Genomic DNA, 14530 nt, shown 5'->3' on the forward strand with positions numbered 1-14530 from the left:
GTAGGTAGTTAGATTTTATTTAGGCATTTCAGAGTAAAAATGGGCTGAATACAAATGCATGCCACACTTTTCAGATTTGTATTTGTAAAAAACGTTTTCAAGCCGTGCATTAGATTCTCCTAGTGAAATACAACAAAGGTTCTAATCTGACAAACAAAAGCTCAAAGGGTGGGAATAGTTTTGCAAGGCACTTGGCTGAGAGGTTGAGTCTGTTTAAAGATGGAAGAAACACAGCAAATGTTTTTTACACATAAATAATTAAATCATGATTTGAGCTACTTGCAGTAAAACATGCTTTTATACACAGCTAAAGTCACGTTCCTTTATTTATAGAGCACATGTAAAATTTAAATGTGCTGAGCAAAGTGCTTGATGATTAGAGACGTCTGCGTAAAATCCAGTAGCAGACAGAAACCAGGAGGAAATCAGAGTCTGATCATCATCTAAGCCACAGGTGTCAAACTCCAGTCCTCGAGGACCGGTAACCTGCAACTTTTAGATGTTCCTCTGCTTCAGCACACCTGAATCAAATAATTAGGTCATTAGCAGGACTCTGGAGAACTTGACTGCATACTGAGAAGGAAATGTAGCCATTTGTTTGAGGTGTGTTGGACCAGGGACACATCTAAAAGTTGCAGGACACTGGCCCTTGAGGACTGGAGTTTGACACCTCTGATCTAAGCCAATAGAATAACTTTGAATAAATAAAACCTTTAATGATAAATGCTCCTGGAATGATTTCAGACAATCTGGAACGTATCGTGGAGATCGCCAAGCTGAGGGCCATGCAGAAGAAGGCGCGGTTTGCGAAGCTGAAGGTGTGCGTCTACAAAGAGGAGATGCCCATCACGCCGTACGAGCGTCCTCTTTTCAACTCCCTGCGCTTCGAGCGCTCGGACAGCGAGGCCAAGCTCTTCGAGCACCACTGCGAGGTCGACGTCTCCTTCGGGCCGTGGGAGGCGGTGGCGGACGTGTACGACCTGCTGCACTGCATCGTCAGCGACCTGGCCGAGCGGGGCATCGCCGCCGAGCAGCAGTGCATCGGCGTCTGCGACAAGCACCTCATCAACCACTACTACTGCAAGAGGCCCATCTACGAGTTTAAGATCACGTGGTGGTGAAGCTCCAGGGAAGCTGGTTGGACCAAAACACAAACGGATGTTGGGTTTTTACTAGAACTTGGTTAATACTGAATTTTGTATTGAAACTGACAATATTTTGTCTTAGAATGTGACCCTTTAAATCCCACCGTGAGTATATTTTCTGTTTCCTGAAATATCTTTTGTCAAAGCAAAAAACTCTTAACACTAACGTTTAGAAATTTTAAAAGGTTTTACCACATATTGTCACTGCTAGGGGTGACTCTGCCTTTACCATTAACAGCACCATCAAAAATAGGAAAGATTGAGATGTTGGGAGCTCAGACTACCATTATGGGGCTACAAATGCTTTTCCATCTGCATCGGTTCAGCTTACAGTTGCAGCTTTTTTTCAGGAAATGTGAAGAAATGATTAAGCTTTTAGGAGACATATAGTCTCAGCGGTGAGGTATGCGGTCCCTTACAGATTTCTTCTGGTTTTGATTTTTTTCTACATTTCAATGTTTTAGAGGAACTTTTAATATTAGACAAAGATAATCCAAATGAATGCTCAATGCAGTTTTCACATGATTCATTAATTTAGGGATAAAAACATATCAAACTCACCTGCCCTATGTAAAAAGGTTATGGCCCTCTTCTCAGCAGAATTATTTGAATTCAGCCACACTGGAGAGTATTAAAGCATGAACAATCTGTTTAAGGTTGTTCAGCATCTGATTTAAGTCCGGCCTTTGACTTGGCCGCTCCAAAACCTTGATTTTATTTTATTTTACCCGTTCAGAAGTGGACTTGCTGGTGTTCCCTGGATTGTTGTCCTGCTGCATAACCCAGGTGCTGTTGCGCTTGAGGTCACCAATGGACGGCCAGACAGTCTCCTTCAGGGATGTTCTGGTAGAGAGCAGAACTTATGTTTTCATCAATTATGGCAAGCTGTACAAGTCCTAAAGCGGTAAAGCAGCTGCAGACCATCACACTACCTCCACCCTGTTGTAACAGAAAGTCCGTCCACAGATTTTCCGAAACGCCTTGGGGATCATTAAGATGTGTTTTGGTAAATATGAGACTGGCCTACATGTTCTTTTTGGTCAGCAGTGGTTTTCACCTCAGAACTCTCTCATGGAGGCCATTTTTGCCCAGTCTCCTTCTTATCGTTGAATCTAAACTCTAAACTTCATCGTCTGTGCACTCTTGGAATAATTTTTTAGGCTGGCCTCTCCTGGGAAGGTTCACCACCGCTCCATGTTTTTCCATCTGTGGATAATGTCTCTTACTGTGGTTCCCTGGACTCCAAAAGCCTTGGAAATGGCTTTGTAACTCTATCCAGACTGGTAGATAGTAACTGGGGCATGGTGTTTTACGATTTAAGATCATTTTACCTACTTCATGTTGTCAGACGGATTCTGTGTAAGTAATTTCTTGATTCTACGAGTCTAATAGTAATTGGCCTGGCCAGGCCAGCTTTCCAAAAATGTAATTAATCACATTAATTCATGATTTAAAGTGGAGAAATTATATGTTCAGTAGGTGAGCTTGGATAGCCTAATAGATAAAATCATAATTTCAAAACTGTTTTTAGTCTTTACTCAGGTTATGTTTGTTTCTTATTAAAATCGGTTTTATCCAAAACATTTAAGTGTGACAAAGAACTAAGAACAGAACAAATCTGTAAGGGGGCACATACTTTTTCACAGCACTGTAGTTCGACCTATGTTTTAGCTGTATGAGTTTTTGTAGGTGATTGCCTAAACCAAAAAACTCCAACCTTTGAAGGGAGTTTTCTATTTTCAGGTCACAAGCAGCTTGAAACAGCATCAGCAGAAGGTTAGAAAACAGTTCCTCCACTGACTGATCTGTTAGGTATAATCCCAGCTAGGTCTTTTATGGCGCACCAATAATGGTTGTTCTTATAACAAAGAGAAATATATGTTAACTAAGTCTGCTAATTTTCTAGTCCGATATGTTAGGACCTTTGTGGTGCAGCAGGATTAAAATGAAAAGGCAGGATTTTATCGTCTCTGAACTGAAGAAGTAACTTACCTTTCCCCTGCACATCCCTCATTTAGATGTTTCCAAATATAGAGGACCAACGAAAGTGACAATTTCTGAGATAGTGGGGAGTTAGGCTTTCATATATGCTGGCGAGCACCAGAAATGTTGCTTTTACCAGGAAAAATGTGTCTTAAACATGACTAACAGCTGATGGAGGAAAGCTGTTTCAGATCTATTCAGTTCAGCTTAATTTCAGTTTATATCTATAGCACCAACAACAATATCATCTCAGGGCAGTTTACAAGTCAAGCAGGTCAAATTCTCATCCAGTTATATAGAATCCAATTTGATCCAAACTCAAGTCATATTGATGCAAATCATTCCAGTACACTCCAGTTTTACAGAAACATTCAGGTTCAGTTATATACAGCCCAGTTCAATCCAGGTTATAAAACAACACGGTCAGATTTAGTTGCCAGTAGGTAAAATGTTATCTACCTAGGCAATTGCTGCGGTCCATTTTGCAGCAATCCCTCCTCCTGAGCAAGCATGTGGCGACAGTGGGAAGGAACCTCCAGCAGAACCAAGCTCAGTATGAACGTCCATTTGCTGGAATTGGAAAGATTAGGATGCTGACATAGACAAAGACAGGCGTACTGGGGCAGGAGTACTTTCTGTGTAAAAGAACAGCAAATAAAGTACACATATTTAATGGCAGCAGCAGCTCTGCCAATGACTTTATCCAGAAAGAGACACAGCTAAACATAAAAGCAGTTAAAGTACTTTCTATGCAAAAAAAAACCCCCAACAAAAAACAAAGAGTATTGGCCCCTTCCAACAGCCTAATCCAGGAAAGTGACAGTGTCAAACAAACAAGGTCTGGGACTTCTTTTATGGAAAAGAAAAAAAGTGTGTAAAGTTAGTGGCAGCAATACCTAAATCAATGGTGGAGTCCAGGAAAGAGACACAGATAAACAGAGAAGTTTTCAGAGTCATTTTGCCAGAGTTTTTATTTGGGAAACAGAAAGAAATACAGTACATATAGTTAAAGGCAGATGTAGCTTTAATAACTGCTTCCTCTAGAAAGGTGACACAGATAAACACTGTAGCTCTGAGAAATAAACAGGTAATGGGGGAAGTTGTTTTGTTAGTAACTTTGTCTGGGATAGACACAGCTAAACACAGAAACACTGAGCAACGGTGTACTTTCTATGGGAAGGAGAAACAAAGACAGTACATAGTTAATGGCAGCTGTAGCTCCATTAAGGGGTTCACCTAGGAAAGAGACATAGCTAAGCATAGCAACACTGAGCCAGGAATACTTTCTATAGAGAGACGAAAGAAAAAACAAAGCAAAACTAAACAACAGATTTTGTTCACTTTTATTTAACAATCATCTGTTTGCCATTTAGGATGACCAGCAGGAAATGTATAGGTTGTATTTTTCATGCTTATAACCCAATAAATACATTTTAAATAATTTTTCCCAATACCAGCTATGCAAATGCAGCATAATTGAAACTGAAACTTCTCTGTTCTGCCGGACAAGTACAATCTTTTCTCTTTCTTCAGTAAAACAGTGCGCCGTGCATCTTACATACACATCCAGTTCCTTTTAACACAACATTTCTGTCACTTCTCTGTGTGAAGTAATTATTTCCTAAATAGCATCAGGTTTCATTGGTTGCACCTCTGAGGTGTAGCCGTGGTAACGTAACTGAGAAACCAGCAGCCGTTTGATTGGACTCTTAACACTCTGGGCCTGGGACTGCTGCTGATTGTGTTATTGTAAGTGGATAAAATTACCCAATATTAGATTCAAGCGCCTATTGAGGTAATTATCTTGTAATATCCCAGATGTGCTGTTATCTTTCCACACTCAGCCGCGTCAGATTTATCGGCAGCTTTGTCCTGATCTCATCACACCTCCACCGCCAACATGTAAGGACACACCGTTGTAGTGAGTACATTGAATTAATTGAATATTGTAAGTAAGGTGAAGTGAAATGTGTATATTTTCCTATAGGTTTTGTGTCAGATTTAACTGTGACAGAGTATATTTTCATTATGCGCTCGTTGAGAGTGTGTATGGAAAGGGTTAGCGTGTATTTGTTTTGTCGTACACTAAAATAAGGGCATTCTCTGTTTTAAGGGATTGCATTGCAGTAGATTTGATACACGGCGGTATGTTTCTGCAGTTTAGATGGATGGAGACTTAATTCAGAAAATAGCGCCACCTTCAGGGAGACTTTTTGATCAAACGTAGCTTTTTAACCAGTCAAGTCATCATTTCCTCATTGCAAGTCTTATTGTACCTGACCTCTAATTCTGAGCACCATGTGATTGTGATAAAAATATTTATGTTAAATAAAACCATAAATTTTAGGGGGTTAATTGAATATAAGAAGCAACAGTTTTGCATCAGATTTTTTTAGTTTTGATTAATTTGCCACATAATGCTGGAGCACTACATTCTTTCCCTGAAACCAACTAATCTTGATGACTTCCAGTGTTTTTAATGTTTTTATATCGATGTTTGTTTTAGCTTCCAGGAAGCTCCAGATCTCTAGTTATCTTTCATTTGTCTGTATTTTAAAAAGAAACCATCATTTTTATGTTGTGTTAAAATAAAAACTGTTAAACGGCAAACAGGATTTCTATTTTTAATTTAGATTTTTTTTGGGGGGGGGGAAATGTTTACAGTACAGATAAAATATTTGTTCTTTTTAAATTTGTGACTCCTTCAGTGATTTTCTTAAGAATTAGCTGGAAAATTTGAATTAATGGGAGATCTTGAATCTGCTCAGGGTCACAATAGTACAGCTTAATGTTAGCCCAGTTTATCCACTCCAGAGACTAGTTTAAATGCATGTTTGGGCTCATATGGTCCTGCTTCAGCACCAGGTTCTGTTCAAATCTCAACCATCTAGCTGTAAGTTTGTGGTAAAGTTGGAAAATTTGGAGCTATTTTTCCTTCTTGAATTTTCCATCCACATTGTGGAATGAACAATATCCAACGCCAGCGAAACAACCCAACAGCATGATGCTGCCACCACCATGCTTGCAGTTGGTACAGTGTTCTCAGGTTTGACAGCTTCACCTTGACTCCATCAGACATACTGAACATCGTTTTACTGGTGTTCCAGCAGAGTCCAGTTGATGTCAGGCTCGCGCCTTTCTGGGTTGTTTAATAATAGCTCAAAAGACTTTCCCAACTTAAATAAACCTACATTTCTGGGGCTTATCAAATTAAAACATTTCTAAAGCCTTAAACCTCACTTACTCAAACGTCTAGGAAAATGTATGTATATATTTGAGCCTGCATGCATAATTTTGATCCTGCAGGACAAAATCTGCAATAAATTTCAACTGGTAGATAAAAATCTTGTTTTAAAATTAAAGGAAGTTGCATGTTGTGAAATTATTCCACACAAAAAAAAAACAGTGAAAGAAAAATCCAAACTAATATGGCATTGATGCCGATGATGAGTGATTGCAAACTTATTACTGGTTCTGTAATTCTTCTCACACTCCTCTTCTTCACCACAGGCTTGTGTGACATGTGTTACACTCTTACATCACCATCAGGAAAAGCTCTTCCATTAGTTCTGCTCTTCAGATGAGATAACTCTCATGTCAAGGTTTCTTAGACAGGCACTTCTTGACCTTAAATCTGTTTTATAAATAAAGAAATGGCCTCTCAAGTCTATAAGGTTTTGGTTTTTATTATAATGTAAGCCTTTGAAATGTATTCTGAGGGTAAAAATGCAAATTATTCAACAATAAATGGAGGCGTAAAAGACGAGCTCCGTTTCTAGAGGTCAGCTGATATTTATATCTGTTTAAAGAGGTACTTTTTGCCACAGTTTGACATTAAATCAGACTAAGCTTTTTACCAGAGAGGGACCTTTCTAGAAAATGTTATTACTAGTTTACTTTTAATTTAATTTTATTACTTTCTTCAGGTTTATAAACTAAGATCGCTGTGCCTTTAATCAATCTTGGAAAGCCCAGATGATGATGATGTTATACATTTGTAAGCTTCTGATAGGTTAATTTAAAACATTGTAGTTAGCTGAAAATAAGGGTGGGCAATTGAAATTTTGTGTTACCATCAAGAATTTAGATTTATCTCGAAAACGATAAACTCTATACAATGATACCCCAAAAGCTAAATGTATTGTTTAAATTATTACGTTTACCTTTTATTTCCACTTCTGGTTTCAATAGAGCAGCTAAATACTGTATGTCAATATTTTTAAACTATGAAAAAATGCCGTTATTGTTTGCCGTTTAGTGATAATATTGCACTGCTTTTTGTGGTTGGTGTCCTAAAATTGTCCCAGCCTTACAAAGACACCAGCATGTTTAAAAATACTTTTTTATAATCCCTTTTATTGTTACCCCAATAAATACCAAGAAGTATTTTTAAGTAATTTTGTCATCCCTAACTGTAGCACACCTGTAGATGTATTTAAGGCAACACCTCAAACACATGTCTTCCTTGTGTGACATCACGGTAAATCTAAAGAGATCAGCCAAGATATCGGGAACAGTTTTGTGGACCGTCACAAGTGGTTCACCCTTAGGTACGATTTCCAGATGCCCAAAGGTCCCATGGTAATCTATGCACAAGTACAAGCAGCATGGGAATGTCCAGCCATCATACTGTTCAGGAAGGAGACGGGTTCTGTTTCCCCAGAGATAAACGTGTTTAAATATGAAATGTGTGAATAAACCTCAGAACAAGAGCTAAAGACTTTGTGAAGATTCTGGTTGATGGTAAGAGTTGCACTCCCCATTGTAAAGCAAGCCCTGTATGGACATAGGCTGAAAGGCCACTCAGCAAGGAAGAATCCATTACGCCAGCATAAAAAGCCAGACTACAGTTTCCAAATGTACTAAGGGACAAAGAGTTAATATTTGGAGACATGTCCCGTGGTCTCATGAAAACAAAAATGAAATATTTGACAAAAATGACCAATAAATTTGGAGGAAAAAAGGGGATGCTCACACGCCTGAGAACGCCCTCCCAACTGTGAAGTACGAGGGTGGCAGCATCATGTTGTGGGGGTGTTTTGCTGGTGCACTTCATAAAATAGATAACATCCTGAGGAAAGAATATTAAGTGGAAATATTAAAGCAGAATTTCAAGATATTAGCTGAGAAGTTATAGCCTGGCCACCAATGGGGCTTCCAAATAGACAATGACACTAAGCATGCCACAAAGTTTGCTACAAGGTGGCTTAAGGACGACAAAGTTGATGTTTTGGAGTGGCTGTCTCAAAGCCCTAGTCTCAGTCCTATAGAAAACTTGTGTGCAGAGCTGAAAAGGTGTGTGAAGGCAAGGCGGCCAACAAACCGGATCCGGTTACACCAGTTCTGTTGGGAGGAATGGGCCAACATTCTGGCAAACTGTTGCGATAAGCTTGTGGATGGAAAGCGGGAACGTTTGATCCAAGTCAGACAGTTTAATAGGCAATTCTAGTAAATACTAAGGAATGTTTGGCATTTAGGAAAAAAGAGTAACTAAAAATATGTCATTTCAAGAGAGTTAAAATAAATTCCCTCTCTCTCATTATTCTGGCATTTAGCAAACATAAATCATTTTGGTAAAGTAAGACATGTGGATCTCACATTAATTTAAAAAGCCAAAGAGAATGCAGATTCAGTATTTTTAAAATCATCAATAGACATATTGCTTTGTGTATATATTAGTAATATACTGGCACATGCTTGCAGCTGAGTTTCTCATCTGCTCATGGCTTCAGGTGATAATCCTTACTAGGTCTACATTGGTACCTGCTGTTGCCTTATGTTCAGGTTTAGTCTTATTTGTCTTGTTCTCCTTGCCGGTCCTGCATTTGCTGTGTAATGTGTTGAATTATTTAAAGAGCTTATTTTAATCTATGTCTGCTAGTGTCTGCACAATTGGCTCCTCAGTTTCAACAATTCACCAAGAAGTCAGTTTGTACAGAACATTTATCTCACGTTGCATTTCATATTTATGAGTTCGAATGTCATAAATATAACATTGTCTATCATAATTGTGACTTTGTATCCCAGAATTATGACCTAATATGTTATAGTTCGTATTGACTTTCAATCTCAGTCATTATTTTATATCTCAGAAATATGACTTTTTATGTCAAACTTTTGACTTCAAATCGGATAATAGATATCAAAGTCATAATGATAAGCTCCAGTATCCTTTTATTACTTTTAATCCCATTAATATGACTTTTTATCTCAAAGTTTTGGCTTTGAAGATCTATGTTATTATTTTTATTCTCCTAATTATGGTTTTGTCTTAACTTGACTTTGTATCCAATTATATTGACTTTAAATCTAACTCTTGCAAAGTGACGAGTACTATTTCTCCTGACTGTAAACTTAAATTAAAAAAATATGGTATTTTTTTGTACTCTGCTACTTTTACAATCATGCATGAATGTATTTAAGTACCATCCTCTACATTTAATCTCTGGTGTTTGTAATAGTCACCGTATGCTTTTTTTTAATCATTATTTTATCAGTTACTGCTGTGGGGTACATCCCAGTCAACAGCAGGTCAGCAGCTTTCAGGACGATGTCCCTCCATTTCCAAGCACAACCCACGGCCTGATTCAAGAGCCAGCTACTCTCTGCTCACGCGGACAAACCATTTAAATGTTGAATGAATCGGCACGCTACTTAGCTGCTGTTGTCATGCCAACACAATAATAGCAGAGCTGAGCCATATGCTGCACACGCTGCTTGTCAAACGTGTTTAAAAAGGTGTTTGCTGTCTCACTGTACAAACAGATGCTTCTGGGACATTTATTTGATGGGTTCAAATAGCTTGAGGCTAATCAAACTGGTTTGCTGGCAAGATTAAGAGGCTGATTTAGCTGATTTCCATCTAACCAACATCTTTATGACTTGAAGTACTGTACAAATAAAGCAAACATCTGCCTGTGTACAGACCTTTGAAAGACCCATAAATTAATGACAAAGTACAAACAACAAAACTATAAAGCCAAATGTTGCCCATGAAGGAAATATTTACTATGATGAGCGATAAGGCTTTCTGCCCAGGACAAGACAGTCTGGGTGGGGGCGCCACAAGGGAGGAATAAAATGTTTTCTGTCAGTTGCAACCTGAATGAGGCCTATCTGCATGTTCAAGCCAGTGGCTGATACATCTAAAGTTGGTATCTGATTAGGAGCTAATGCTTCATTAAAGGGTTATTCTGGTAGGGTTGTTTTTATATGGCATTTCAGCAACAAGACAATTCAAAGTGCTTTATATGATGGAAAAAGAAGTACTTTGCAGTGACAAAATTTTTTTTTAAAAAGTATACTGCAGTGGCATGATAAAGGATTAAAAAAGAAAAGTAAAGAAAAGTTTGACTTTTAAGAGTCTAACTTGCATTTCTTTATCCATCTGTAATTCAAAATCTTAATGTTTAGACTGGCCAGACTTCAACTGGATAATTCAGTTTATCTCAGTTATCATAAATTTTATAAACATTTTTGTTCTCAAGCTTTCTGCTAAGGTACATCATAAAACCTTTTTTTCTGCAGACTGGGTTGTAAAAGGTTGTATTTACTTGTGTGTCGGGTAGCAGAGAGAGGGTCTCAGCCAGGTGTAAAAACCGCCACTGAATACACCTGAATGTGGGGCAGCTTGTGCAAAACCACCTGCAGGAATTTTGCACCGCTTGAGTAATAGTCCTGAAGATGCCTTCCAGTTTTGTCTTCCACTGCTGCCCTTGTGGAAGGTTATCTCAGCCCTTTTATTCCCAGTGTTCCTTGGTGGGACACTGAGTCGGACATTTTCTTGCAGTTATCCAGGGATTGCTCACACCGGTCTGGCTTGCCTTGAGTCTTGAGTGACCGCTCTATCAAGCAGAATCTGGTACTTTTACCCTGTGGTCTTGTTTCCAACATGCTTCTGAGTTTTACTCATCCGCTGACTTATTTGCCTCTGCTGTGGTTGTCGAAGGAAAAAAACTGACATGCCGTCTTGTTGGAGGAGATTTAAAAAATTCGTATCCAACTTTAACTTGTTTACCATCAGCATCAATGCTAAGGTCAAACTTGCTGGCAAGCTTAGCTTTTAAACCCCAAAAACAGTCAATGGACAACCAGGAAATAGACATGTTGCCACAGTTTTTATGCTAGATGTTTGTCCTCCAACATGGTGGTGGGAATAATGTAGTCAATTCAGCAAAATAAAACAGAAAACACCATAGCTGTGGTTGAGAATGACATCACACAGGTGTAAAATGGCTCACAAAAAACTATCCTTCACTACATCTATTATATTCAACATTACAAGTAGTGTATTTCCTCCTGGAAGCAAAAACAAATAACTTGATTTGACCAACTAGAAATCAATGAAATTTAATAATACGGTAATATGGAAAAAGTCAGTAAATAAAAGCCTTGGACAATACACTGCTTGCAGAGTCTTGCACTTAGAAACTGGCCAAGTTGACAGAGAGGATATAAATAGAAGCTGGAGTTTTTATGACAGCTCAGGCACTGTGAAGGACACCGAATAAAATCATCATCTATGAGTGGCATCCAGGAAGAACACTTGGCTGCTCTTTGGTTGGGTGAGAAAAGTTAACATAGGCTAAAACAAGAGGCAAAATTAGCCAAATAAAAGGTACGATTATTCAGTTAAATAAATACATTTTAGTTGTTCAAATAACAAAAAATTATTATTTTGCATTTGAATCTTTTTGGCACTAGTGGCCTTTATTTACAGTTACTAAACAGGAAAATGGGAAGAGAGAGAAGCGGGAATACATGCAGTTAAGGCCTCAGGGTTGGGAATCGAACCAGGGACGGCTGTGCTGAGGACTGTTGCCTCTATATATGGCGCCCTTCGACCTCCACACCACACAATACACCAATTTTGCATTTCATTCTGATTATATAGAATATTTAATTCACAGTTATAGTTATATCTTTAAATAATACTAATGGAGTTTTGACAAAAATTCAGAATGAAAGACTCACCTTCACCGCCTCCACCTTCCAGTGACTCTTCGGTGCGTCTCCCAGCCTTCCAATCAGCATCTTGTCCGTCTGATTCTCCATCCAATCACCTTCCGACGCCTTGCTTTTAAAGGAGCTTCTACCGTGTTCATCTTCGCTTGTCAGCTGAGCTCATCCCTCCTCCACCCCTCCTCCACCATCTTCCTTCACATCTCCTCCTGGCTTCCTCGCTCCCTGGCCGCCAATCCACCACCAGTGTTGGATCAGGGGGAAGACATATTTAAATCTAAGCCTTACAAATGATCATCTTAGCTCATGTCATTCTCAGCATTCATGTCTTCCTCCCAGGTCCGAGCACCAAAGAAATAACCAGGTAATTTCTCATCATTAAAACTTTTCTAATTGCCATCCCTCTCTTTGTGAGTCTTTTCAGATTGAAATAAATATATACATAAATAGTAACAATGTCATGGAAGGTAAAAAATGGTAGGCTTAAGGCAAGATCAAAACTGAAGTGCTTTATTAAACTTACTGACAACTGATGCAGAACCAAGAGAAACCCCAAACAACAACACAGATCCAAATAGACAAAACCAATGGCATAATAAGCAAGCTTACAATAAAGGCCAATGCATACTTCACAAGAACAGAGAACATTATTTTACCCAAGGCTGCAGGAACAAGAACAAGGTTCTTCCTGGCCAGGACATTTCATACTTCCCAAAACTCGAGTGCAGAACTTCTTGGAAGTTCTCGTAGGTCTCTCCCACTGCAGCACACCACCTTCATATTTCTCTGATGCCACACAAGAAAAAAGTTCTGCCCAAAACATGTCAAAAACAAGCTGCAAGAACTCCAAAACCAGGGCTTCAGGAACAGAATAATGTCATTTTGTCCTTGCGTCTCCGAGAGACAGAACAAATTTCTCTGTTCTTGCAGAGTTTATATATGTCTTAAAAGAAAAACCAAGAAACCAACCAAACTACCGTTGAATGATAAACAGCTGAATGGCAGGAAGCAAAAAGAGAACCACGGTAAATTATTACATCAGTAAATTGTAACATCTTAATAGAGCTGCAGCCTAATTAATTAAAAAACAATGGTTGATTTTTTGAATGCTTTTTACAATGCTAACCAATATTTCTAAAGTTCATCTGTTTTCATAAACAGACCTGCAAATGAGAGGTCCTTTGTAAGCACATACCTTGTAAGCAAGAAATACAGTATAAACACCAGCTCTTGATATTAAAACACCAGACAGTGTTTATACGAACAAACATTTATAAATCCTGGGGTAGTGCATGGCGTTAAGGTAGAGCGTGCGCCTCCATATAAGGAGACTATTAGTCATTGAGCAGCTTTCCGGAGTTTGATTCCCGACTTTGGGATCTTTGCTGGATGTCTTTCCCCCTTCTTTCTCTATCTCTGCCCATTTGTCTCTCTGACTACTGCTGCAACAAAAACTTGTGTAAATATGTGTAAATCCAACAGGAGCAGCGAACACATCCTTAGATTGCAATATGGCTTCCACAGGTAAAATGTAGTAGCTATCTGCAGTAATGAACTGTTTATTTGCATTTGTTGCTCTTTGTGTTTTATTAAATCACTCAAACACACAGTATTGTATTGCATCTGTTGGTGAACAGGAATTTGAATGCACAAATACAAAGAAGCAGTGTTTTTAGCTTGTTTTGCTCATTGACGTTAGCTTCATCGCTGAACACTTCTTGTGTTGGCAAAATCCCTTTAAAGTCTGTTACACTTACACCTTTACATGAAGTTTTCAGTAACTTTATGTAAGTTATAAAGTGCAAGTACAGCTTTTAATTTTTACGCCAATAGCCTCTCTCCCACAGTTAGGGGCAGATAATCAATCAACTCTTCTACAGTAGGAGGAATTACCCTCCAGGTTGCAGTGGATGTAATCTACCAGAACAGCACTGTGTTGGACCTCACAGTGGAAGTGCACATGAGAAACAGGCAGAAGGTTCCATAAAATAACTTGCGAGGGAAAAACATTCTGGACTTACAGAATGTTTTTCGGAATGTACAGAACAAATCCAACTGGTTTTACTTTTTGCAAAAGAAACAAATGTAAGTCAGATGAGACATAATTCTGTGACCCAGTTTCTGACTTCTGGAGATTTTATTGAGCTCCTCGTGTTACAGTTATAAGGTATGCCTTCTATTGTTTTATTTAATTACACAGAATAAATGTCAAATCATGCCAAATTCAAAGTGTGCTAAGTTTCTTTGCCAGAATGTCCTGCTGACCCAGTACAACTGAGATTTCAATCCTGTAAAGATTCACAATAAGAACACAAAGATGCCGATTAGAGATGTTAAATAGCAGATGTTTATTTCTTTGGCGCTCGAACCCCGAATGAAGACATGAATGCTATGAATGACATGAGCTTGAATGAACGATTTAGGATTAGGATTAGAGATGT

General features: G+C 38.6%; 1 protein-coding gene across 2 annotated transcripts in view; it reads left to right on the forward strand.

Annotated features, from left to right (window-relative positions):
* kctd7 (potassium channel tetramerization domain containing 7) overlaps nucleotides 1-14530 on the forward strand; it is a 32465-nt gene that overhangs the window by 10898 nt on the left and 7037 nt on the right. The window contains exon 4 of one of the 2 annotated variants that reach the window (XR_007040195.1): nucleotides 745-5049. Coding sequence is in view for 1 of the 2 variants with exons in the window: in XM_047378506.1 (XP_047234462.1) it covers nucleotides 745-1121 (377 nt within the window). In the remaining variant the exon portion in view is untranslated. Of the gene's footprint in view, nucleotides 1-744; nucleotides 5739-14530 lie in introns of those variants that run through there. The other variant, XM_047378506.1, reaches the window with a different exon arrangement.

Source organism: Girardinichthys multiradiatus, chromosome 11 (assembly GCF_021462225.1).
Source record: "Girardinichthys multiradiatus isolate DD_20200921_A chromosome 11, DD_fGirMul_XY1, whole genome shotgun sequence".
Lineage (NCBI taxonomy): Eukaryota > Metazoa > Chordata > Actinopteri > Cyprinodontiformes > Goodeidae > Girardinichthys > Girardinichthys multiradiatus.